General features: G+C 44.2%; 1 protein-coding gene across 2 annotated transcripts in view; it reads left to right on the top strand.

Annotated features, from left to right (window-relative positions):
* Positions 1 to 26,410, top strand: part of LOC121533158 (protein kinase C alpha type) — a 215,110-nt gene extending 188,700 nt beyond the window's left edge. For both annotated transcript variants that reach the window (XM_045209673.1, XM_041838963.2), the window contains 4 exons: positions 569 to 649; positions 3,811 to 3,918; positions 13,758 to 13,898; positions 25,621 to 26,410. In XM_045209673.1, the coding sequence (XP_045065608.1) occupies positions 569 to 649; positions 3,811 to 3,918; positions 13,758 to 13,898; positions 25,621 to 25,791 (501 nt within the window). In that variant the 3' untranslated portion in view covers positions 25,792 to 26,410. The remainder of the gene's footprint in view (positions 1 to 568; positions 650 to 3,810; positions 3,919 to 13,757; positions 13,899 to 25,620) is intronic.
* Positions 26,411 to 27,111: the final 701 nt, after the last annotated feature.

Raw genomic sequence — 27,111 nt, 5'->3', positions numbered from 1 at the left:
TATGTCTTCATTAGAATGGATTCAATGATAAGCTAGGGTGATACAACAGCAGATGGTGAAACTGGTTGACAGGATGTACCTGCTCTCTCAGTAATGAACCAGGTTCCCTCTAGAAGAGGATGCTAATTGCTAATAAGATCTAGATTGACTGGTGGGGTGAGTGTGGAAGGCATGTGTCTCGGGCTCACCCGGCACTGTCAGTTAGCGATAGACATATTGTGCCGACAATGTGAAAGGCTAGTGTGTGTGTGTGCATACGTATGTGTTACTGTAGCTGATGAAGAGTGTGGTGTGAGACTGAAAGTGAAATGTGTCTGTTTCTGTCTGTAATATGTATATACTTTGCCAGCGTTTCAGCTTGTGTGAACATGTATATTGTCTTATCTAATCCCATGTAACTCTTCATCCTTCTCTCTCTCTCTCTCTCTCTCTCTCTCTCTCTCTCTCTCTCTCTCTCTCTCTCTCTCTCTCTCTCTCTCTCTCTCTCACTCTCTCTCGCTCTCTCTCTTTCTCTGTCTATCTCTCACGCTCTCTGTCTATCTCTCTCTCTCTCTCTCTGTCTCTCCAGATTATTGCATATCAGCCATATGGGCTATCAGTAGACTGGTGGGCATACGGAGTGCTGCTCTACGAAATGTTGGCAGGACAGGTGAGCGTGCCCCCCACCTCTCAATACACACACACACACACACACACACACACACAAGCAAACAGACACACACATGTGCAAATCCTTCAGGTTTCTACATAAAGACACGGTTGGATCACCTTCACACTTGACTTTACAGTAATCCAGTGTCATGATTACGAAAGCACACACACACACACACACACACACACACACACTGTCATCACCCATCTGCCCCCCTCTCCTGGGACATTGCCCATATGTTATTTCATAGTTTTGATGTCTTCACTATTATTCTGCAATGTAGAAGATAGTAAAAATAAAGAAAAACTAATGAGTAGGTGTGTCCAAACCTTTGACTGGTAGTGTATATTGTGAATTGTAATTGGTAACATATCATACGAAATGGAGTGTATCGGATGTACGTACAGAATTATACGAAATGCTCTGAGACCGGGTTGATATTCTGTGCCCTTAACCCTTTACACTTGTGGGAATTGGCCTATATGGATAGGGCTAAATTGAAATGTTTCTTACAGAAGTAATATGAAATGCATAACCAGGGTAGCAATTGAAAGGGAACAGTTGGGAGATAATGGGAAAGTTATTAGACCAAAGGTGAGGACACAACAGTTCACCTGACACAAGACTGAATCCAAACATTACACTGTGGATTTTATGTGCAGTTTACGTTTACTGTACTTTTGGATGCATATGTTGATAACGAAATCTGAAAAATGCTCTGGATACATTAAGTAACATGATAAGAATTGTCCTGTAAAATGTGGGGTAGGTGCAACATAAGACGAAACAATTCCAAGGGTTTGAGTGAGAGGACTAACTGGTGTATCTAAGGGGCCACACACCTCTCCAAAGTGTGCGCAATTCCTAAGTAATTTCAATGCACTTTTATGACTCAAAGAAGAGTCTTCAACTATTTGGTCCGCATAGAAAGCGGTCATGAGTGCATTCAGGTGCGTGTGACGCGGTGAATTTTCTTCACAATAAACAAACATAGGCTCATTCTGTTCAGAACAACCCAGGGTATGACGCCGTGTCATCTTGTAACTGTACATCAAACATTATACGTTGACACTGTATATGACATGAGTATAATTGATATGGAAATGTGAAGTGCACATTTTGACTCAAGCGTGTTTGACTTTATTGTATGATATCAAAGCGGTATATTTCACTCACACAACAAAACATTGCAAAAGCTGTTCAATTACCTGGAGGGAAGGGGGCAACTTATTGTCGTGCACGGTGCTCAAGTTCAGAACAGCTGTCAGTCAAAACCCATACAGTGCTGTGAAGTGTAGAGCCAGAGCTCTGACGTCATGTATAGCATGTTACTGTACAGCCACTGTGTTCCAATTTAGCCATTTATCAGTGCCCAAATCTGTCATTTTCAACCTGTATACAGGCATGAATGTAAAGGGTTAACAGATGCTTTTCAGTTATGTCCATAACAGTCCCAACCATCAGTAAGGGCAACTCAAAAAGTTAGTCAGTTGACTGGCTAAGCGGCTACACTAACGGATACTCTGGGTTTGCGTCCCAAATGGTATCCTATTCCCTATATAGTACACTACTTTTGACCAGAGCCCTATGGGGCACCATTTGAGATGCAGCCAGGGCTAACTCCTTGCTGCCGTGTTCAGTAGGTGTGATGGGTTTGTTTACTCCGTGTGTGTTTGGGGCTCCAGTGGCCAGGAGCCTCATCCCGTCCCGTTCACTGGGCAGAAACAGACTGTGATGAATGAGCAGCAGCCCAGCCATCCACTGAGGGAAGTACCTGGGGCAGGAAATGTTGTTAGCAACTTTGGGTTTTATACCCTTTCACAGTACACACTCACAGGCCGAAAGTAGTTCATTTGGCTTATATGACCTCAGGATGGGCGGAGTGTGTGGGTGGGAGGGAGGTGTGTTTATGTGTGTGTGTGTTTCCCTCTCAAGAGAGTGTTCAGTGCAGTGTACTGTATATCAGATAAAGAGAGCAGAAAGCAGCCTAGCTATCTCTTGCCAAAGGGTTTAGTCTAGTGGAAATGAAAAATAATACATTTATGAAGTGTCACAATGCACACATTATGGTTTGTAATGATAGAGGTGGAGGGAGAAAATAGCTGGACCATCTAGTCCATTTGCCTCCCAGCTGGCAATTTTTGTCTGGAACTTGTTTCTTGCACTCTCTACAGTCTAGACCTCTTTCGTTGATTTTTATCTTCCGTTTCGTTACTTTTTAACTTGTATTTATTTATTTCTCTCTCTCTCTCTCTCTCTGTCTCTCTCTCGACAAGCCACTATAACAACCCTTATTCGGTTGTATTACTGGACTGAGAAAGGGTAGAATATACACACATCCAATGGCTTTGAGCAGATGCCTTGGTACCCAAGTGTAAATGTTAATCACCAAATAAAATACTTCCATGTTTGGAACTTTAGGACATCGAAGGGTTAACCTGGTAGTTGAAGGTTAGTTCATGTTTATTCTGGTTTTGGACCGATAATGCCTCTGGCAACAACCTTTTGACTTCATTTTCCCCCACAATACTCTTTTCAAATAGGCTTGGAATCCCCTCGATACAAAAATGTTAACTTTCAAGCTAGTGTCGGACACAATCACCACAGCACACTTTGTCAAATTGGTGTTTTTCAAAGCAAATGTTTCCCTTTTTCTGCCAAGCTGTTTTAAGCAGTCCTGTGAGGCCAGCTCTTCTGGCTATTTGTGTAGCCAGCATGACATTTCTAATTGTCTTTGTCCTCCTAAAATTCTGGCTTTTTATACACTTGACATCTGCATTGCAGACTGCTGAGTTGCGAACTGGGCCCTGTTTAGCAATGACCCCTGAAAAATAGCTATGACATTAAGATACTAGATAGATTATCATCAATTTACCTGTTTGAATAAAGGTGAATTACTGATAAGATATACAGATGTACTACACATTCTGTTAACATTTACATGATATTGTCAACATATTTACAACATGTATATAACATTCACAACATATTTACAACATGTATATAACATTCTCAACCTATTTACAACATGTATATAACATTCTCAACATATTTACAATATGTATATAACATTCACAACCTATTTACAACATGTATACAATATTGGCAACATATTTACAACATGCATATAACGTTCTATATAATGTGTTGTTCCCCAGCCCCCATTTGATGGGGAGGATGAGGACGAGCTCTTCCAGTCCATCATGGAGCACAACGTGTCGTACCCCAAGCAAATGTCCAAAGAGGCCGTGTCCATCTGCAAAGGGGTGAGTACGACCTTTGACCCAAAGAGCCCTTAGCCCCTATCATAAAAATATAATTACTAGAACGGAAATTCCCATCGAAGTCAATATAATTGTATTTCTATGGCCCCTATGCCTTCACATCCTGTCCCACAACCTGGTGGGAGAGAGAGAGAGAGAGAGAGAGAGAGGGTGGGAGAGAGAGAGAGGGTGGGAGAGAGAGGGTGGGAGAGAGAGAGAGATGGAGAGAGGGTGGGAGAGAGAGAGAGAGGATGGGTGAGATAGAGAGTGGGAGAGAGAGAGGGGGGTGAGAGAGGGGGAGAGAGGGTGAGAGAGAGTGGAGAGAGAGAGGGGGGAGAGAGGGTGGGAGAGAGCAAGAGAGAGGGTGGGTGGGAGAGAGCGAGAGAAAGGGTGGGCGGGAGAGAGAGGGTGGGTGGGTGGGTGGGAGAGAGAGAGAGAGGGTGGGTGGGAGAGCAAGAGGGTGGGTGGGAGAGAGAGAGGGTGGGTGGGAGAGAGAGAGAGGTTGGGTGAGAGAGAGAGAGAGGATGGGAGAGAGAGAGAGAGAGAGAGAGGGTGGGAGAGAGCGAGAGAGAGGGTGGGTGGGTGGGTGGGAGAGAGAAGGAGAAAGGGTGGGTTGGTGGGAGAGAGAGAAAGAGGGTGGGTGGGAAAGAGAGGGTGGGTGGGAGAGAGAGAGATGGTGGGAGAGAGAGAGATGGTTGGCGAGAGACAGAGATGGTGGGAGAGAGACAGAGATGGTGGGAGAGAGAGAGGGTGGGTGAGAGAGAGGGTGGGTGGGAGAGAGGGTGGGTGGGTGGGAGAGAGAGAGAGAGGGTGGGTGGGTGGGAGAGAGCGAGAGAGAGGGTGGGTGGGTGGGAGAGAGAGAGAGAGGGTGGGAGGGAGAGAGAGAGATGGTGGGAGAGAGAGAGAGGTGGGAGAGAGAGTGAGAGGGTGAGAGAGCGGGTGGGTGGGAGAAAGAGGGTGGGAGAGAGCAAGCGAGAGGGTGGGTGGGTGGGTGTGAGAGAGAGGGTGAGTGGGAGAGAGTGAGAGATGGTGGGAGAGAGAGTGAGAGATGGTGGGAGAGAGAGAGAGAGATGGTGGGAGAGAGAGAGAGAGATGGTGGGAGAGAGAGAGAGTCTGAGAGAGTGAGGGTGAAAAAACCATGAAGAAAAATACATTGCAATGATATATTTTACTTTATATGGACTGAATGCTAAGGCTACCAAGCTTGCTAGTACAAAGAGATACAACTTCAATTAGCACTGACGTGTGAAGTGAGAGGTATCAAAGCCCTTGAGCCCAACAATGGCAGGAGAGTCGCACAGTCTACCCCAACCAAATGGAGAGGCCTTAGAAGCACCCTCCCGCTGTTCAGAGGTAATTAAAATACAGTACCCTCCGTATGTAAAGAATGATAAGACACGAAAAGTGTACAAAATGAAGCTCCTTATGGGAAATCAGGAGACACCTTTTGCTGACTTTTATAAAAATGGGAACATAAGCAACCTTATCATCCACACAGACCATCCCCCAAGCAAATGTCCAAAGAGGCCGTGTCCATCTGCAAAGGGGTGAGTACGACCTTTGACCCAAAGAGCCCTTAGCCCCTATCATAAAAATATAATTACTAGAACGGAAATTCCCATCGAAGTCAATATAATTGTATTTCTATGGCCCCTATGCCTTCACATCCTGTCCCACAACCTGGTGGGAGAGAGAGAGAGAGAGAGAGAGAGAGGGTGGGAGAGAGAGAGAGGGTGGGAGAGAGAGGGTGGGAGAGAGAGAGAGATGGAGAGAGGGTGGGAGAGAGCGAGAGAGGATGGGTGAGAGAGAGAGTGGGAGAGAGAGGGGGGGTGAGAGAGGGGGAGAGAGGGTGAGAGAGAGTGGAGAGAGAGAGGGGGAGAGAGGGTGGGAGAGAGCAAGAGAGAGGGTGGGTGGGAGAGAGCGAGAGAAAGGGTGGGCGGGAGAGAGAGGGTGGGTGGGTGGGAGAGAGAGAGAGAGGGTGGGTGGGAGAGCAAGAGGGTGGGTGGGAGAGAGAGAGGGTGGGTGGGAGAGAGAGAGGGTGGGTGGGAGAGAGAGAGAGGTTGGGTGAGAGAGAGAGAGAGGATGGGAGAGAGAGAGAGAGAGAGAGAGAGAGAGAGGGTGGGAGAGAGTGAGAGAGAGGGTGGGTGGGTGGGAGAGAGAAGGAGAAAGGGTGGGTTGGTGGGAGAGAGAGAAAGAGGGTGGGTGGGTGGGAGAGAGCGAGAGAGAGGGTGGGTGGGTGGGAGAGAGAGAGAGAGAGTGGGTGGGAGAGAGAGAGAGAGGGTGGGTGGGAGAGAGAGAGGGTGGGTGGGAGAGAGGGTGGGTGGGTGGGAGAGAGAGAGAGAGGGTGGGTGGGTGGGAGAGAGCGAGAGAGAGGGTGGGTGGGTGGGAGAGAGAGAGAGAGAGTGGGTGGGAGAGAGAGAGAGAGGGTGGGTGGGAGAGAGAGAGATGGTGGGAGAGAGAGAGAGGGTGGGAGAGAGAGTGAGAGGGTGAGAGAGCGGGTGGGTGGGAGAAAGAGGGTGGGAGAGAGCAAGCGAGAGGGTGGGTGGGTGGGTGTGAGAGAGAGGGTGAGTGGGAGAGAGTGAGAGATGGTGGGAGAGAGAGTGAGAGATGGTGGGAGAGAGAGAGAGAGATGGTGGGAGAGAGAGAGAGAGATGGTGGGAGAGAGAGAGAGTCTGAGAGAGTGAGGGTGCAAAAACCATGAAGAAAAATACATTGCAATGATATATTTTACTTTATATGGACTGAATGCTAAGGCTACCAAGCTTGCTAGTACAAAGAGATACAACTTCAATTAGCACTGACGTGTGAAGTGAGAGGTATCAAAGCCCTTGAGCCCAACAATGGCAGGAGAGTCGCACAGTCTACCCCAACCAAATGGAGAGGCCTTAGAAGCACCCTCCCGCTGTTCAGAGGTAATTAAAATACAGTACCCTCCGTATGTAAAGAATGATAAGACACGAAAAGTGTACAAAATGAAGCTCCTTATGGGAAATCAGGAGACACTTTTTGCTGACTTTTATAAAAATGGGAACATAAGCAACCTTATCATCCACACAGACCATCCCCTGGCATGGCACAGTGCTATACTAGCACACTACCTCTCTGTTAAGAGGGGGGGTGTTAGCGATGGGTGGAAACTCAGGATACTAGACAACGAGGACTCTGAGTCATGTAATATAAATCTCTATAAATCTGGAACAGTATTGGTACAGGGCAACACCAAACAGTTCCAGCTGGACTTTCACCTAATCAAAGAAATAGCTCAGCAGGAGAAGCTCTCCCTTGAGAAAGATAACCCCACAGAGCAACCCCAAGCAGAAAGTCAACTTCCTAGCACAGAGTACTACTCCCTCATTGAAATGAAGGATAAATTCACCCAGCTGGAGGTAAGGCAGGTGGAGCTGGAACAGCAGGTGATTACACTCCAGTCAGCACAAACCCAGACAACAGTTCAGCACAACAACACCCCCTTAACTAGACCTGGAAATCTGGAGGTGGAGAGAGACATATCTGCACTCTGGACTGTGGTGAGACAACATCAACAGGAGAAAGAGCAGGAGCAGGAGAAGAACAGAGCACTAGAGGAGAGGATCAGAGTGCTGACAGCTCTGGCATCTTCCCCAATATTTGGAACCAAGGACAGATCACCCCAATCCACAAAAGTGGAGACAAATTTGACCCCAATCACTACCGTGGGATATGCGTCAACTGCAACCTTGGGAAAATCCTCTGCATTATCATTAACAGCAGAGTAGTTCATTTCCTCAGTGAAAACAATGTACTGAGCAAATGTCAAATTGGCTTTTTACCAAATTACCGTACGACAGACAACGTATTCACCCTGCACACCCTGATTGACAAACAAACAAACCAAAACAAAGGCAAAGTCTTCTCATGCTTTGTTGATTTCAAAAAAGCTTTTGACTCAATTTGGCATGAGGGTCTGCTATACAAATTGATGGAAAGTGGGGTTGGGGGAAAAACATATGACATTATAAAATCCATGTACACAAACAACAAGTGTGTGGTTAAAATAGGCAAAAAAAACACACACATTTCTTTCCACAGGGCCGTGGGGTGAGACAGGGATGCAGTTTAAGCCCTACCCTCTTCAACATATATATCAACTAATTGGCGAGTGCACTAGAATAGTATGCAGCACCCGGCCTCACCCTACTAGAATCTGAAGTCAAATGTCTACTGTTTGCTGATGATCTGGTGCTTCTGTCACCAACCAAGGAGGGCCTACAGCAGCACCTAGATCTTCTGCACAGATTCTGTCAGACCTGGGTCCTGACAGTAAATCTCAGTAAGACAAAAATAATGGTGTTCCAAAAAAGGTCCAGTTGCCAGGACCACAAATACAAATTCCATCTAGACACTGTTGCCCTAGAGCACAGAAAAAACTATACATACCTCGGCCTAAACATCAGAACCACAGGTAACTTCCACAAAGCTGTGAATGATCTGAGAGACAAGGCAATAAGGGCCTTCTATGCCATCAAAAGGAACATAACATTTGACATACCAATTAGGATCTGGCTAAAAAATACTTGAATCAGTTATAGAACCCATTGCCCTTTATGGTTGTGAGGTCTGGGGTCCGCTCACCAACCAATAATTCACAAAATGGGACAAACACCAAATTGAGACTCTGCATGCATTCTGCAAAAAATATGCTCTGTGTACAACAAAAAACACAAAATAATGCATGCAGAGCAGAATTAGGCCGATACCCGCTAATTATCAAAATCCAGAAAAGAGCCGTTAACTTCTATAACCACTTAAAAGAAGTGATTCCCAAACCTTCCATAACAAAGCCATCACCTACAGAGAGATGAACCTGGAGAAGAGTCCCCTAAGTAAGCTGGTCCTGGGGCTCTGTTCACAAACACAAACAGACCCCACATAGGCCCAGGACAACAACAACAACACAATTAGACCCAACCAATCATGAGAAAACAAAAAGAGAATTACTTGATACATTGGAAAGAATTAACAAAAAAATAGAGCAAACTAGAATGCTATTTGGCCCTAAACAGAGAGTACACAGTGGCAGAATACCTGACCACTGTGACTGACCCAAACTTAAGGAAAGCTTTGACTATGTACAGGCTCAGTGGGCATAGCCTTGCTATTGAGAAAGGCCGCCGTAGGCAGACCTGGCTCTCAAGAGAAGACAGGATATGTACACACTGCCCACAAAATGAGGTGGAAACTGAGCTGCACTTCCTAACCTCCTGCCAAATGTATGACCATATTAGAGACACATATTTCCCTCAGATTACAGAGATCCACAAAGAATTCAAAAACAAACCAAATTTTGATAAACTCCCTTATCTACTGGGTGAAAAACCACAGTGTGCCATCACAGCAGCAAGATGTGTGACCTGTTGCCACAAGAAAAGGGCAACCAGTGAAGAACAAACACCATTGTAAATACAACCCATATTTATGTTCATTTATTTTCCCATTTGTACTTTAATTATTTGCACATTGTTACAACACTGTATATAGACATAATGTGGGAGAGAGAGAGGGTGGGAGAGAGGGTGGGAGAGAGAGGGTGGGAGGGAGAGAGAGGGTGGGAGGGAGCGAAAGAGGGTGGGAGAGAGAGAGAGAGAGGGTGGGAGAGAGAGCGGGTGGGAGAGAGCGAGAGAGGGTGGGAGAGAGGGTGGGTGGGTGGGAGAGAGGGTGGGTGGGAGAGAGGGTCGGTGGGTGGGAGAGAGAAGGTGGGTGGGAGAGAGAGCAAGAGAGGGAGAGAGAGAGTGTGGGTGAAAGAGAGAGTGTGGGTGAGAGAGAGAGGGTGGGTGAGAGAGAGAGGGGTGAGAGAGGGAGAGAGAGAAGGTGGGTGGGAGAGAGAGTGAGAGATGGTGAGAGAGAGAGAGATGGTGAGAGAGAGAGAGAGAGAGAGAGAGAGAGAGAGAGAGAGAGAGAGGGTGGAAGAGAGAGGGTGGGAGAGAGAGAGAGGATGGGAGAGAGAGGGGGTGGGAGAGAGAGAGAGGGGGTGGGTGAGAGAAAGAGAGGGTGGGAGGGAGAGAGGGTGAGAGAGAGGGGTGAGAGAGAGAGAGAGAGAGAGAGAGAGAGAGAGAGAGAGAGAGAGAGAGGGTGGGTGGGTGGGTGGGTGGGAGAGAGAGAGCGGGTGGGAGAGAGCGGGAGAGGGTGGGTGAGAGAGAGAGAGAGTGAGAGAGGGAGAGAGAGAGAGGGTGGGTGGGTGAGAGAGAGAGGGTGGGAGAGAGAGCGAGAGAGGGTGGGTGGGAGGGAGGGAGGGTGGGAGAGAGCGGGAGAGGGTGGGTGAGAGAGAGAGAGTGAGAGAGGGAGAGAGAGAATGGGTGAGAGAGAGAGGGTGGGTGGGTGAGAGAGAGAGGGTGGGAGAGAAAGAGAGAGAGAGGGTGGGTGGGGGGGGAGGGTGGGAGAGAGAGCGAGATGGTGAGAGAGAGCGAGAGAGAGGGGGAGGATGAGAGAGAGAGAGGGTGGGTGGGTGGGTGGGTGGGTGGGCGGAGGGAGGAGAGGTGGGGAGAGAGAGCGAGATGGTGGAAGAGAGCGAGAGACAGGGGGAGGATGAGAGAGAGAGAGAGAGAGAGAGAGAGAGAGAGAGAGAGAGAGAGAGAGAGAGAGAGAGAGAGAGAGAGGGTGGGAGAGAGAGAGAGAGATGGTGGGAGAAAGAATGAATGAGGGTGGGAGAGAGACAGGGGTAGAGAGAGAGAGGGTGGGAGATAGAGAGAGGATGGGAGAGAGTAGGAAAGAGAGAGACGGGACGGTAGAGAGAGAGGGTGGGAGAGAGAGGGTGAGAGAGTGAGAGGGTGGGAGAGAGAGTGAGAGGGTGGGAGAGAGAGAGGGAGGGTGGGAGAGAGAGAGAGAGAGAGAGGGCGGGAGAGAGTAGGAAAGAGAGAGATGGGGGTAGAGAGAGAGGGAAAGATGACTCAGAAGGGGAGAAAGGCTGAGAATTGTCCTGCACAGACGTTCTTATCCAGAGCGATTTACAGGAGCAATTAGGGTTAAGTGCCTTGCTCAAGGGTAGAGCATGTTGTTCATCAAAGGTAGCATCAAGTTGGTAGAGCATGGCGCTTGCAACGCCAGGGTTGTTGGTTCGTTTCCCACAGGGGGCCAGTATGAAAAATTTATGCACTCACTAACTGTAAGTCGCTTTGGATAAGAGCGTCTGCTAAAATGACTCAAATGTAAGGGCACATCGACAGATTTTTCACCTAGTCGGCTCAGGGATTAGAACCAGCGAACTTTCGGTTACTGGCACAACACTCGTAACCACTAAACTACCTGCCGCCCCCTAAGCTACCTGCCGCCCCCTAAGCTACCTGCCGCCCTAACGAAACATGTATCAACCCTTACAAAAAAAACATGAATTATAATCCACATAATAATTCTAATTTCCTGTTGTTACAGGATTATTTTCCTGCTGTAGCAAACTGGCTCAAATTAAGATTCTACATATGTAGTATTTAGGTTGCAGCAAAAATGTCCTACAACGTTTTATCCCAAATCCCTCTGTCTATCCCAAATGGCACCCTATTCCCTTTGTAGTGCACTCCTTTTGACCAGGGCACATAGTGCTCTGGTTAAAAGTAGTGCACTAATAGGTTGTGTCACATATGGCACCCTATCTCTCTGTTGGTGTAAGAGAGTGAGGTCTCTCCATTGTTTCTGAAGATGGGGGATTTGCTTTGATCCAATGCTCTGCCTTTGTGGACGGGCCATCCTCTAAGGCTCGTGTGAATTAAAGGGCTCGGAGAGGTGTCTGCGCGTGTGTGCGTCTGTGTGTGCACGTGCGTGTGTGTGTTCTAGCAAGGAGATAACACTGAGAACATGGTCATGATCCCTTAGCTCACCAGCCATAGACAGACACAGACAGACTGATTCTCAGACCGCTTTTGGGCCACAAGTTTACATTTTGACGGTGAAGTCAAGCAAAGCAGACAGGGTTCTGTTTGCAGCATACAAAGGTTCCCTTTTCACTTTCGTAACGTATAGGTGAACACCATGATCTGTGAACACAACCCTGACAATTACTTGTTCCTTTTCCCCAGCTGTGACGCACACACGTGTCTAAGTCACAATTCTGTGGCTGCCACAGACAGACGACAGGTGTAGATAGGGACTGGCTGTTATTTTAGGCCTTGTTACATTGCCCAGCATGCTTTGCTGCCACCACCACTCTTCGGGCCCCACCGCTGTGTCACTGCAATTTGAGAGAGAGAGAGAGAGAGAGAGAGAGAGAGAGAGAGAGAGAGAGAGAGAGAGAGAGAGAGAGAGAGAGAGAGAGAGAGAGAGAGAGAGAAAAGAGAGAGAGAGAGAAAAAAGAGAGAGAGAGAGAGAGAGAGAGAGAGAGAGAGAGAGAGAGAGAGAGAGAGAGAGAGAGAGAGAGAGACTCTAGCCCAGCTTTTCTCATTACTCTCCCTAGCCTCTTCACACCAGCTAGGATTACTCAACTCAAATTCCCTTCCAAAGACTGTGATATTATGACGAATGGGAGAGAATATCAGACCTGTGTTCTGCAACTGGGTTCAGGAGTTGGAGACAAAAGTGGAGAGAATTACAGAGTCATGGTTTGATGAGTGAGTGTTGGGCTGGAGGCCTGAGCAAATGTAGCTTAAGGTTTATGGAGTTAGATAAGTATTTGGATTTGTTTTAGTCCCCCATCCTACGCTATCCTACAGTATATGCCACTATACCCAGATGCTATGTTGCTGCATCCAAAATGAGTTTCAAACTAAAAATAAATTGCAATGGATATCACTCTTCCTCCCACGACAGAGACTCTGGTCAAAAGTAGTGCACTACATAGGGTATAGGGTGCCATTTTGGACGAAGTAATGAATATTTATTTCCCTCTTTGCATTTCAATGACAACAAATTATTATGTTTTTCTGTTAAGATAGTGGAGTACTGTACCTGCCAGGCTGGCTATGCAACCAATGTCACCCTCTGCTGATGTAACATACGCCCACTGACACACACACACTCCTAATGAGCATTATGTTCCAATGTGAGTGGGCAACTTTCTAATAGGACTATCTAAATCCACGCACGCTGTTGGGAAACTTGAAGAAAGAAAGAAAGAGAGGGAGGGACGAGAGCTAGAATTCGTGTTCAACTAGGAAAGTACACTGCTGTAAAATATATACATTTGTCATGATGTTGTTGGAGTGTGGATACTGCTCTAGTTCAGCAAGGAAAGATGTTTCTTTGATGGTTTTTCAATGTCGAGTTGTTTTCTACAAAGTGTGTCCCCACGTTGCCTCCTGCTGTGTGATTGTAACCGACAACAATAACACATTACATCTAGGAGAGAGGACGGTTGTATCACTTTTTAACAGCCCACATCTGTTTGGCTCCCTACTGACCCAGAAAAAAATTGAGAATAAGAGAGAGAGAACGAAAAGAGGAAGGGTAGAGAGGAACTGTCCCCATATTGACTCTAGACTATCCTCATTCCAATACTAACTTGCTGTGAGTCTGTGTTATCCATTCCACTCATTCTATTTCTATGGTCTCCACTCAACTCAAAATGACTCATGTTCCCATATCTCCCATTTTCTTTTCCGAACCTCAGGCAATGAGCAAATAGTAGAATATAGAACCTATTTAGTCTTTCTATTTCTATGGCTATCTATCGTTCCATTTCTACAGTCTTTCTATTCCAGCCGTTCTAACTGGCTCTCTCCTCATCCTCCGCCTGCTGATGACCACATAGTGGAATTTAGATCTACAAGAATCTATCTCTATGGCCCTTCCTTGATTGACACAATAGTGACATTTTTATCTATAGAATTTCCATTCTAGACGTTCTAACTCTATGGCCGTTCCTTCCTTATCCTTCCCAGCTGATGACCAAACACCCGTCGAAGCGTCTGGGCTGCGGCACCGAGGGAGAGAGGGACATCCAGGAGCACGCCTTCTTCAGACGCATCGACTGGGAACGCCTCCAGAACCGCGAGATCCAGCCCCCCTTCAAGCCCAAAGTGGTGAGTCTCACACACACACACACACACATCTATACACAAAACCTACCCATGTCTGATGAGGTGAAAAAAAATCACATTGTACAAGTTGTTATTCGGTGTAGTTATTTATACCACTTCTTTAATGCAAAATTATTGAAATGGTGGTGCAATCCTAGCTTTGTGTTCTTTCAGTGGCACAGTGTGTCACATCCTCTCTTCATTGGTATGTTTGGCCCGTTGTCACACACAGTGGACATATACTCCACTGAGGAGTGTGTGTGTCCTATTTGGTTGCTTACTATCTGATGTTATCTCAGTTTCTCAGTAACAACACCCACACACACATTTGAATGAACACAGCCACATACACACACACATACACACATACACCTGCGAATGTCCGGTGGCGGTCTGTCACCATTGTAGAGCCCAGGCAGACTCCCACCTGCTCTGTTGTCAGATCAGATTGGGCTGCATCTGAATGGTGTCTGTTTGGCAACTCTCACAGGTTACAGTCCAGTCCGGTCCAGCACCATTTGTTTATCATGGCAAAGCCCCAGCGGCTATGGTCTACCAGTCGTCACACTGAACAAAAGAAAACCTTTCCTAACGACAAAGCCTCGGCATGGGCTACAATACAATAAAATAATACTACTCATTTTATTCACATATATACCACATATATTCCTCATTCACACTCATTATGTTTTCATATTGTATGTATACATTATCAGTCAAAAGTTTGGACACACCTACTCATTCAAGGGTTTTTCTTCATTTTTACTATTTTCTACATTGTAGAATAATAGTGAAGACATCAAAACGATGAAATAGCACATTTGGAATCATGTAATAACCAAAAAATAGTTTAACAAATCAAAAAATGTTTTAGATTTTAGATTCTTAAAAGTAGCCACCATTTGCCTTGATGACAGCTTTGCACACTCTTGGCATTTCTCTCAACCAGCTTCATGAGGAATGCTTTTCCAACAGTCTTGAAGGAGTTCCCACATATGCTTTTCCTTCACTCTGCGGTCCAACTCATCCCAAACCATCTCAATTGGGTTGAGGTCAGGTGATTGTGGAGGCCAGGTCATCTGATGCAGCAATCCATCACTCTCCTTCTTGATCAAATAGCCCTTACACAGCCTGGAGGTGTGTTTTGGGTCATTGTCCTGTTGAAAAACAAATTATAGTCCCAACTAAGCGCAAACCAGATGGGATGGCGTATCGCTGCAGAATGCTGTGGTAGCCATGCTGGTTAAGTGTGCCTTGAATTCTAAATAAATCACAGACACTGTCATCAGCAAAGCACCATCACACCACCTCCTCTATGCTTCATGGTGTGAACCACACATGCAGAGATCACCCGTTCATCTACTCTGCATCTCACAAAGACACGGCAGTTGGAACCAAAAATCTCAAATTTGGACTCATCAGACCAAAGGACAGATTTCCACCGGTCTAATGTCCATTGCTCGTGTTTCTTGGCCCAAGCAAGTCTCTTCTTCTTATTGGTGTCCTTTAGTAGTGGTTTCTTTGCAGCAATTCGACCATGAAGGCCTGATTCACGCAGTCTCCTCTGAACAGTTGATGTTGAGATGTGTCTGTTACTTGGACTCTGTAAAGCATTTATTTGGGCTGCAATATGAGGTACAGTTAACTCTAATGAATTTATCCTCTGCAGCAGAGGTATCATGAGAGCCAGTTTCATCATAGCGCTTGATGGTTTTTGCGACTGCACTTGAAGAAACTTTCAAAGTTCTTGAAATGTTCTGTATTGACTGACCTTCATGTCTTAAAGTAATGATGGACTGTCATTTCTCTTTGCTTATTTGAGCTGTTCTTGCCATGATATGGACTTGGTCTTTTACCAAATAGGGCTATCTTCTGTATACCACCCCTACCTTGTCACAACACAACTGATTGTCTCAAATGCATTAAGAAGGAAAGAAATTCAACAAATTAACTTTTAACAAGGCACAGCTGTTAATTGAAATGCATTCCAGGTGACTACCTCATCAAGCTGGTTGAGAGAATGCCAAGAGTGTGCAAAGCTGTCATCAAGGCAAAGGGTGGCTACTTTGAAGAATCTCCAATATAAAATATATTTTGATTTGTTTCAAGACTTTTTTGGTTACTACATGATTCCATATGTATATATTTCAAGCAGTACTACTATGTAAGTACACATCCAGTATGTGCTTAGGTCTCCCAGCAATGAGAATATTCCCCAGAGACAAACATGCACAGTTGACTTTCAAATGTGTAATTACAAAACAGTAGTTAGATATTGGAACAACAGTGTGTGTAATAACATCAGTAGTTACACATGTGGAATAACCTTCAAGTTAATGTGTACTTACACATTCCTTGTTCCAGTTGTGGAATAACTGATTCCGCAACAGCCCTATTACCATGTAATTACATAGTAAACCTATGTAACTACTATGTTAACAGTTATTAATGTGTTAGTTACATCGTAATAGGGGCAACTTAATATAAAGTTTTACCCAAACATCAAGCTGATGCAACTACACTGTAACCGTGGATGCGTCCCAAATGGCACCCTATTCCTTACATAGCACTATATAGGGGATAGGGTGCCATTTGGGATGCAGCGTGTTTATTGCATGTGGACAGTCCACATTTCTGCAGCAATGCAGCAGGCTAATTAACTCATGACCAACCATCAAACCCTTTCATAGCCATCTGTCCTAGCTCTGGTCCAGGGCATTACGCCCCTTCTTCAACGCCCTGAATCTTTCCATTCATCCAGATGCAGGGAGTGGAAGAAGGCTCAGCCACACATAACACCCTGGACCAGAGCCAAACCATGATAGAATGCAGCTTCTCATTGCCCCCCTTTAAACACAGCCAAAACAACCCTGTAAGCCATGTTTAATGACTTAGACCATGGCAATGGAAGGCATTGGCAATGCATAATTAACTGAATATCCATGCATTATGAATGTGTATCTTTAACATGAGCGGCCTCGCTGTGTTGTTGAATCTCTGTGTGTATGCACACACACACACATACACAGACAAACACACACACACACACACACACAGAGACAAACACACACACACTTTATTATGAAAGTGATGTAGGTGAAAGGGAAGAAGTAGGTCATTCGGTGTGCATGTTCAGGTGTGTGTGTGTGTGTGTGTGTGTGTGTGTGTGTGTGTGTGTTCTTCATTGTCTATCTATGCAGCTCACTTCTGTTTCAAACCCCAACGTCTCCAGTGCTTCTCACAAGGTGAGTACTGGCCTCCCACTGTCTCTGTAGTCTCACGCTGGATTCGATTTGTGTGTGCGAGTGGACTCAAGTATGAGTGTGTGTGTGTGTTTGAATGCAGGTGTGTGGATGAAAGGCAAGAGACAATATGAAAAGAGAAGGATAGATGGAAAAGAAAAAATGATAAATGGAGAGACCATTATGTGTGTATGTGCACGGTTGCTTGCTTTGGATGCGCGCATAATGTGCTTTTGCTATATTGTCTTTGTGTGATAGAGAACAATAAACCTATACCCCTGACCTATAATAACCATCATCCATCTCCATCCAACTCCACACAGGCACCACTAGGAGTCTATTACGACCAAATGGCTGTCATTAGATCCATCCTTACACCTTCATCCATCCCTCCATCCATCCATCCCTCCCTCCATCCCCCCCTGACCTGACCCTGTCACTCTAATCCTCTTCTCCTTTCATCCTCTCCTCCTCTTCAGTCCTCTCCTCCTCAATCACACTTCATGCCTGTTCTGACAGCGGAGAGATTGCCATTTAATAGCCAGGTACAGCGAGACCCAGATTATAAACACTAGAGGATTTATCCATCTATCAGAAACAGAGCAGGACAGATATAATGCAGGGCAGAAGAACAAGAACACCTGCTACAGTAGTTAGTGCATTTTCGAATAAGACTGTAACGTAACAAAATGTGGAATACTTTCCGAATGCACTGTATTTAGTGAACCACTTGATATGTTTTTTTTATGTTTGTAGAGATGGAAGTGGGTCAAAGTGACAGGATATGGGACTTGCTGATTAATAATGATGGAATCACTGTGGTCAGGGAGCTTACTGTAAAACTTCAATTAATAGCCAGGGTTTATTTGCTTAAATCACTGAACACAACAGGCGCTTATTGGAGACAAACTTCTATTTGAGCCAGGCGTCTATTTCCTTAATGTGCACAGCATTTGCTCATTTGCATAGTTAATTGTTTCATTCCAGCATTCACTTCCAACATTTTAATCAATTTCTTCATTTTCTGCACTAATGTGTTATCATTTACACACTGTGTCATGTTTATTTTGGCTTAGCATGCCTCATTTCCTTGACCGAATAATTATTATCCTATTGACTGTGCATTTTCGGCAGTTCTTACTTTCACCACTAGAGGGCGAGCAGATGATTTCTAGGGGTTTGTACTGCCGAAGTTGTTGACTGTTTTTGTGCTTACCAGTTAGCTAGCAGTTCTCAACTTTTAGCAGTCAATGGTTAGCAGTTTCTTACTGGCGATAAAAACAGGATTGACATTTTTTTCGAGTCATTACTGAATTATTTAATGTAACATATCAAACAATAAACCTCGTAAATAATTATTGGTAATTTATGGTAACCTTGAAAATAATTCATTTACACCCGGCGTTTATTCAAAACAGGCGTTTATTTGCTTAAATAAACACATCAAAATACTGTCTGTACAAACACACCAATCTACATTTTGGACTGGCTATGAATCATATTAGCTTTGAGGTAGATAAAGGCAGGGAGTCGTGTGATTTGATACAGCATGTCCAACTGCCCCGTCATGTGTATGTTTTAGTGCTGGTGATTTTCTGTGTTCTTTTTGGATTTTCCCTTAAGATTCATGTGAGAAAGAAACATGATAGTATTATCTGATTACTAAAGAACAACTAGGATATTACTATAGACTAACTGATTTTAAAGGATGGATGAAACAAGAGGTATCAGCAGTTCACAAGGATACAACAGGTGTATTTTGGTGTTAAAACTGTAGTATTTTAAGTGTTGTTGACCAAAGGATTCACACCACTTGACTTTTTCCACATTTTGTTGTGTTGTAGCCTGAATTTAAAATTGATTACATTTTGATTTGTGTCACTGGCCTACACACAATACCCCATAATGTCAAAGTGGAATTATGTTTTTCAACATTTTTACTAAATAATTAAAAATGAAAAGCTGAAATGTCTTGTGTCAATAAGTATTCAACCCCTTTGTTATGGAAAGCCTAAATAGATTCTGGAGTAAAAATGTGATTAACAAGTCACGTAATAAGTTACATGGACTCACTCTCTATGCAATAATAGTGTTTAACATAATTTGTTTATGACCTAATCTCTGTACCCCACACATTGAATTATCTTTAAGGTCCCTCAGTCGAGCAGTGATTTTCAAACACAGATTAACCATAAAGACAAGGGAGGTTTTCCAATACCTCACAAAGAAGGGCACCTATTGGTAGATGGGTAAAAATAAAGGTAAACATTAAATATCCCTTTGAGCATGGTAAAGTTATTAATTACATTTTGGATGGTGTATCAATACAAAGATCACTACAAAGATACAGGCGTCCTTTCTAACTCAGTTGCCGGAGAGGAAGGAAACTGCTCAGGCATTTCACCATGAGGCCAATGGTGACTTTAAAACAGTTACATGTGATGGGAGAAAACTGAGGATGGATCAACAACATTCTATTTACTCCACAATACTAACATAATTGACAGAGTGAAAAGAAGGAAGCCTGTACAGAATACAAATATTCCACAAGATGCATCCTGTTTGCAACAAGGCACTAAAGTAATACTGCAAAAAATGTGGCAAAGCAATTGACTTTTTGTCCTGACTACAAAGTGTTATGTTTGGGGCAAATCCAGTACAACACATTACCGAGTACCACTCTCCATATTTTCAAGCATAGTGATAGCTGCATCATGTTATGGGTATGCTTGCAATCGTTAAGTCTGGGGAGTTTTTCAGGATAAAAGAAAGGGAATGGAGCTAAGCACAGGCAAAATCCTAGATGAAAACCTGGTTCAGTGTGCTTTCCACCAGACAATGGGAAATTAATTCACCTTTCAGCAGGACAATAACCGAAAACAAAAGGCCAAATCTACACTGGATTTGCTTACCAAGAAGACCGTGAATGTTCCTGAGTGGCCGAATTACAGTTTTGACTTAAATCGGCTTGAAAATCTATGACAAGACCTGAAAATGGTTGTCTAGCTACGATCAACAACCGATTTGACAGAGCTTGAAGAATCTTGAAAATAATAATGGGCAAATGTTGCACAATCCAGGTGTGGAAAGCTCTTAGAGACTTACCCAGAAAGACACACAGCTGTATTCGCTGACAAAGATGCTTCTACAAAGTATTGACTCAGGGGTGTGGATACTTATGCAAATGATATCGCTGTATATCATTTCCAATACATTTGCCCAAACATTTAAAACATGTTTTCACTTTGTCATCATGAGGTTAAAATGGGTTAAATTTTTTTGTTAAAATGGGTTAAAGAACAACAATTTAATCAATTTTGAATTCAGGCTGTAACACAACAAAATGTGGAATAAGTCAAGGGGTATGAATACTTTCTGAAGGCACTGTATACTAGTAAGAAGATGATCAAAACAACAGTGAGATGCTGAGGTTGTTCTGTAGTAGGATATGAAGAGAGAGAGAGAGAGAGAGAGAGAGAGAGAGAGAGAGAGATTGAGGGATGGAGAGAGAGGGAGAGAGAATTCCTCAGCAACTTTTAATAGAAACAGACATAGCCATTTATCATACTAAATAGCTGAGAGTTCCTTTAATATGCTTGAGTGCAAGTGGGTTTGTGTGTGTGTGTGTGTGTATGAGACAGAGAGCGAGAGCGAGACAGAGAGAGAGAGAGAGAGAGAGACCCAAAGTAGGTCAAACAGCAGTTTATGAGCAATGTCATCTGTCATTAAGAGTAGCACAATGTAACGTGTACAATGAGATACATTGTAATAAACATGAAACACAACGTAACGTGTACAATGAGATACATTGTAATAAACATGAAACACAACGTAACGTGTACAATGAGATACATTGTAATAAACATGAAACACAACGTAACGTGTACAATGAGATACATTGTAATAAACATGAAACACAATGAAACTAAGCTATACAGCAGGTTGGAGTCAATTCCATTGGAGTTGACATTCAGTCAATTCAGGAAGTAAACTGACATTTAAATTCCAAAATGTTCTTATAGAGAATTGGAATTGCACTTGACTTCCTGAATTAATTGAATTGAAGTGGAATTGACTAGAGATACATTTGCATATGGGGGTTAGGTCCAACATTTGCATATGGGGGTTAGGTCGAACCATTTGTAAATGGGGGTTAATTCGACACATTTGCATATGGGGTCTCAGAGACAAAAGGGGGAGGATAAAAAAGAGGAGAGGAGGTGAGAAGGAAAGCGTTTGGGCAGAAATGTATGGCGTATGCTGTTGTTTTGGGCGTCATTTGCTACATTTGGTACAAAATACCATAAACCTCATCTGTCAGCGTGAATTAATTTGTGGCTTTTCTTCAACAATGTGTATTATAAGGAGATCTGTGCTCTTTTGCGCCACGAAAATGTCGCCATATCAGTATGTGCTTTCTCTCTCCTATGTTGATGTGTGTTGTTGCTGTCTTTCCTCTTCTCTGTCCTACTGCGTCTTGACACAGAGTGACAGTGGGTGGCTGGGAGCCAGTGTCACCTGTCTGTCAGTGTAGGAGTCATGGAGGACACAGGAGTACAGTTGGAGGCCCCAGGCCCACTGAACACACACATAGACACACAGACATACACCACACAACTGGGAATATAGGACAACAGGACATTTCTACTTTGAATAGACACACACCACCACCAACGTGCCGTGGGCCTACCACACCAACTCAATCAATGGAGGTTTTCCAACCACAATGGAACACACACAGCTGTACAACAATGTAGACCTCCATAGGGAATCCATAGTGAATTCCACTTTGGAGAAAGGACTTCCACACCCAGATCCAGTCTTTCCATGTCAAAAAAATACCCCTTTCACACTATCATACCAACCCAAACATTACCGTGCTGGCTCTGATTTTTACCTTTTACATTTACATTTACATTTCCAGCATGGTTCCAGTAGCTATGTTGGGTGTATTTCTGAGGTGTCCTAATCAGTGATTGATGTAGATTTCGAGTCAATATATCACCAATCTTCCCCTATCTACAAGTGTGGCCAATGGCATTGCACGTTATTGACATGTCAATTCAACTAACCAATCTAAATACATAAACATCCAAATAAATATTTATGCAAGAGGAAGCATAACCAACCCTGTTACAGGTGTGTAACGAGGCCAGCACAGTACAGCTTGCATCTGCTTGGCTCTGCTTAGTGATGTAAACCAACCCATATCCTTTTCCCATGTCGGCTTACAGTACAGAGAGAGATATAGAGAGGGAGGGATATTCCCTGCCAGGTCTCTGGGGAGGTTTAATGCCCATTAAGTAGGACACACACACACACACACACACACAGTGTAGGTGGAATAGCTGATGAGGACAGAGCAAGAAGAAGAGGAGGTGCAGCAGGGTTTCTGATGTAAACACAGAACCACACAGTGAAGTTAGGGAATAAGTCCTTAATTCCCCAGTCCCCACTGCCTGTGCTCTCTATAATGACCCTATGAACTTTGGTGTCTTATTTTTGATTTACCATAGATTTGCCAGACAGTCATTTTATATGTTGACTGAATCCTTAGTAAAGTAATGGTCCTAAAGCGTTTTGATCTGTTATCTATTTGAATTTACCCAATTACCCAAGGTACTGGCGACAATCCTTAGACTCTTAAGACCCAACCCAAGAGGGAATCACTGCAACCTACCAGTAGCCTCCAAATTAAACCACCATTTTGGGGAAGATTGCCATTGAAAATAAGTGTTCCAAACTCTACAGGCCTTTCCGGTCACCACTGTTAGAAGGCACACTGTGTCATGAAGTGGAATTTAGGCCTTCACAAGCTCAATCCACAGTGCCAGGTGCTTTAAAGGGTGTCAGAAGTGTGAAGCGACTGATTGACAGCGCTGATACTATCTTCCTACAATGTGCTGCTTGGCATTTTTGGTGTTGGCGGCCATTTTGTGCCATTTGCATCCCAGTCGCCCTAATGTTCTTCAGTAAATCTGTAGGGCTAGAGCAGCTGCTCTTATTCAGATGTATTGACATACCGCCCAAGTGGCGCAGTGGTCTAAGGCACTGCATCGCAGTGCTAGCTGTGCCACTAGAGATCCTGGTTCGAATCCAGGCTCTGTCGTGACCGGGAGACCCATGGGGCGGCGCACAATTGGCCCAGGGTAGGGGAGGGAATGGCCGGCAGGGATGTAGCTCAGTTGGTAGAGCATGGCGTTTGCAACGCCAGGGTTGTGGGTTCGATTCCCACGGGGGGCCAGTATGAAAAATATAATGTATGCACTCACTAACTGTAAGTCGCTCTGGATAAGAGCGTCTGCTAAATGACGTAAATGTAAATGTAACAATCATGAAAGATGGATGCAAAATATGTAAGCAGACTAGTCACTCTGGATAAGGGCATCTGCTAAATGACTCAAATGTAAAGTGTAAATGGATTTCTCTGCCCATTTTGCATTCAAGTTTACAAAACATACACAACACAATTGAAATAAGACGACTGACTGCTGGCTTGACGCCAATGAGAACTATGTCATACATGCATACAAATCAATCACATACTGTATGTTTTCTTGGACTATCATCTTGTAGATTACAGAAATTAGATGTACACCCATGCTCCCAGAGCGTTCACGTAGTTGACCTTGGCTTGTTCGTTTTGAAATGCTAATCCAACCACCCTCGCCTGATACGTCTCCATGCTATTGAATATGTTTGGATATTCCTGTCTTCACAGTTGTGATGAAAGCGGCTCCACGTTTCTCACGTTCAATAGCAGAGGTTTGCTCTGCTCTTGTCAACACGCCAATTAACCCTTTGACCCCGCTGTACTTCTATTGGCGACGTTGCTGTTTTGATTCAAGTGAACTTTGCGTTTGTCGCAACGCAATCAGCTTTGACAGTGATGTAACAGATGTAACATAAAACCTCAACATACAGTGGGGTCCGAAATTATTGACACCCTTGATAAAGATGAGCAATAAGGACTGTATAAAATAAATAATTCAACTACTGAGCTATATTGTATGCAAAACAAAAATGGAAATTGTATTATTTTATACTGATACAATTGCTCAGAGAAAAATATTTTGTTTCACAAGTAATACTTTTTTTTCAAAACGGTAGGTGTCAAAATTATTGACACCCCTAAAGATTCTTATAAATAAAGTAATCAAAAGTTTAGTGTTTCGTCCCTAGCACGCAATGACTACATCAATCTTGTGACTCAACAAACTTGTTGGATGCATTTGCAGTTCGTTTTGTTTGTGTTTCAGATTATTTTGTGCCCAATAGAAATGAATGGTAAATAATGTATTGTGTCATTTTGGAGTCCATTTTGGAGTCACTATTATTATAAATAAGAATAGAATATGTTTCTAAACACTTCTACATGAATGTGGATGTTACCATGATTACGGATAATCCTGAATGAATAGTGAATAATGATGAGTGAGAAAGTTACAGAGGGTCAATGATCATACCCCCAAGACACGCTAACCTCTCACCATTACAATAACAGGGGAGGTTACCATGTCTTGGGGGTATGATATTTGACTGTTTGTACTTGTTAAACAAAATCTTTTTTTCAGAGCAATTTTAGCATAGTATAAAATAATATTATTTCAAAAATGTTGTGAGCTTACAATATAGCTCAGTATTTGAATTATTTATTTTATACAGTCGTTATTACTCATCTTTATTTTACATTTATATTTTAGTCATTTAGCAGACTCTCTTATCCAGAACAACTTACATTAATAAGTGCATACATTTTCATACTGGTCCCCTGTGGGAATCGAACCCTACCAACTGAGCCACACTTTATCAAGGGTGTCAATCATTTTGGACCCCACTGTACATCCAAACAACACGAGGAGCTTGACCAAAACAGGTTACTAGGTCAGAAGCGACAAAGACATGTTTGACTGTAGAGGTCCTGACATCATCTCCCTCAATTCCCCCTGCAACTCTTTCCAGAGTCTTGTTTGTACAGTACGGATTGCTGTTTCACAGCTGTGCGCCAACGTTACTTTTTAAACCATTGGATTCAATTGCATTAAAAACATTAGAATCCAGGTGACTGGGGTTTTCTCCTAAATTGCACCCTGTTCCCTCTAAAGTGCACTACTTATAATAATAAATAATAATAATAATAATACTTTAGGGCCCATAGGGCTCTGGTCAAAAGTAGTGCACTATAAAGGGAATAGGATGTAATTTGGGACTCATACTGGGATGTAGAGCAGGTCATGTGATGTTAGCGTGGGAACAGGAGGGGGAGAATAGGAATAGAAAGTGAAATGTTCTCTCTTTTAGCATACCAGACGACGGATGTGGAGGGGTATCTAATCAAGCCCAGTTTCACATTTGCACATGTATTTCTTACCCTTGTGTGTTCCGTATGTTACGGTTGCAGTGCGAAGCCACAAACTAAAGCCACCTACGCCTCTCATTTTAACACCTCTCTTTCTTTCTCTCTTTCTATCCCTCTCTCGCAGTGCGGCAAAGGGGCGGAGAACTTCGACAAGTTCTTCACGCGCACCCAGCCTCAGCTCACGCCGCCCGACCAGCTGGTCATTGCCAACATCGACCAGGCCGACTTCTCGGGCTTCTCCTTCATCAACCCCCAGTTCGTGCACCCCTCCCTGGTCTCCCTGCACACCGTATGAGGAGGAGGGGGGGACCACGGACCCCCCTTCCTACCTCCGCTACCTACCTAGCACTAACCCTCCACCAACTGTAGCCTCTTCAAGCCAAACTCCCAACCACCAAACTCCCCAACTACCAAACTGGCCCAACTCTACAACAGCAACATGGACTCTGATGTCGACCGCCATTTTGAGTCCCTCTATCAATGTATCAATGATGTGAGTCCTCTAGGAATTGGACTTGGGGCTCTGAGTGAGAGGAGTTGGTGAGTGGAAGTGCTATGTGTTAATGGTGAAGGGGAGGATGAAGGTTTGAGGAAGGAGGTGTATGTAGGGTTGATGTACTTTCCCACCCACCCGTTGTGTTTGTATTCGAATGGGCACTTATATGAAATCAACGCCTATTGAAATGAATCATGATAGATATTGTGATGACCGACCTGTTGTTTTGAATGTGTGGGGACAAAATCCATGAAACTATGCCAGTTTTTTTTACTGATTCTAGAGCGAAGGGTTAACTTCTTGTTAAACCCTGTACTGGCTATACTAGTCTCCATGGAAACCCAAGGCAACTACAGTGAAGGAAAAAAGTATTTGATCCCCTGCTGATTTTGTATGTTTGCCCACTGACAAAGACATGATCAGTCTATAATTTTAATAGTAGGTTTATTTGAACAGTGAGAGACAGAATAACAACAAAACAATCCAGAAAAACGCATGTCAAAAATGTTATAAATTGATTTGCATTTTAATGAGGGAAATAAGTATTTGACCCCTCTGCAAAACACTACTTAGTACTTGGTGGCAAAACCCTTGTTGGCAATCACAGAGGTCAGACATTTCTTGTAGTTGGCCACCAGGTTTGCACACATCTCAGGAGAGATTTTGTCCCACTCCTCTTTGCAGATCTTCTCCAAGTCATTAAGGTTTTGAGGCTGACGTTTGGCAACTCGAACCTTCAGTTCCCGCCACAGATTTTCTATGGGATTAAGGTCTGGAGACTGGCTAGGCCACTCCAGGACCTTAATGTGCTTCTTCTTGAGCCACTCCTTTGTTGCCTTGGCCCGTGTGTTTTGGGTCATTGTCATGCTGGAATACCCATCCACGACCCATTTTCAATGCCCTGGCTGAGGGAAGGAGGTTCTCACCCAAGATTTGACGGTACATGGCCCCGTCCATCGTCCCTTTGATGCGGTGAAGTTGTCCTGTCCCCTTAGCGGAAAAACACCCTCAAAGCATAATGTTTCTACCTCCATGTTTGACGGTAGGGATGGTGTTCTTGGGGTCATAGGCAGCATTCCTCCTCCTCCAAACACGGCAAGTTGAGTTGATGCCAAAGAG

This window comes from Coregonus clupeaformis, chromosome 30 (genome assembly GCF_020615455.1).
Source record: "Coregonus clupeaformis isolate EN_2021a chromosome 30, ASM2061545v1, whole genome shotgun sequence".
Classification (NCBI taxonomy): Eukaryota; Metazoa; Chordata; class Actinopteri; order Salmoniformes; family Salmonidae; genus Coregonus; species Coregonus clupeaformis.
This window is presented reverse-complemented; position numbering and strand designations above follow the sequence as displayed.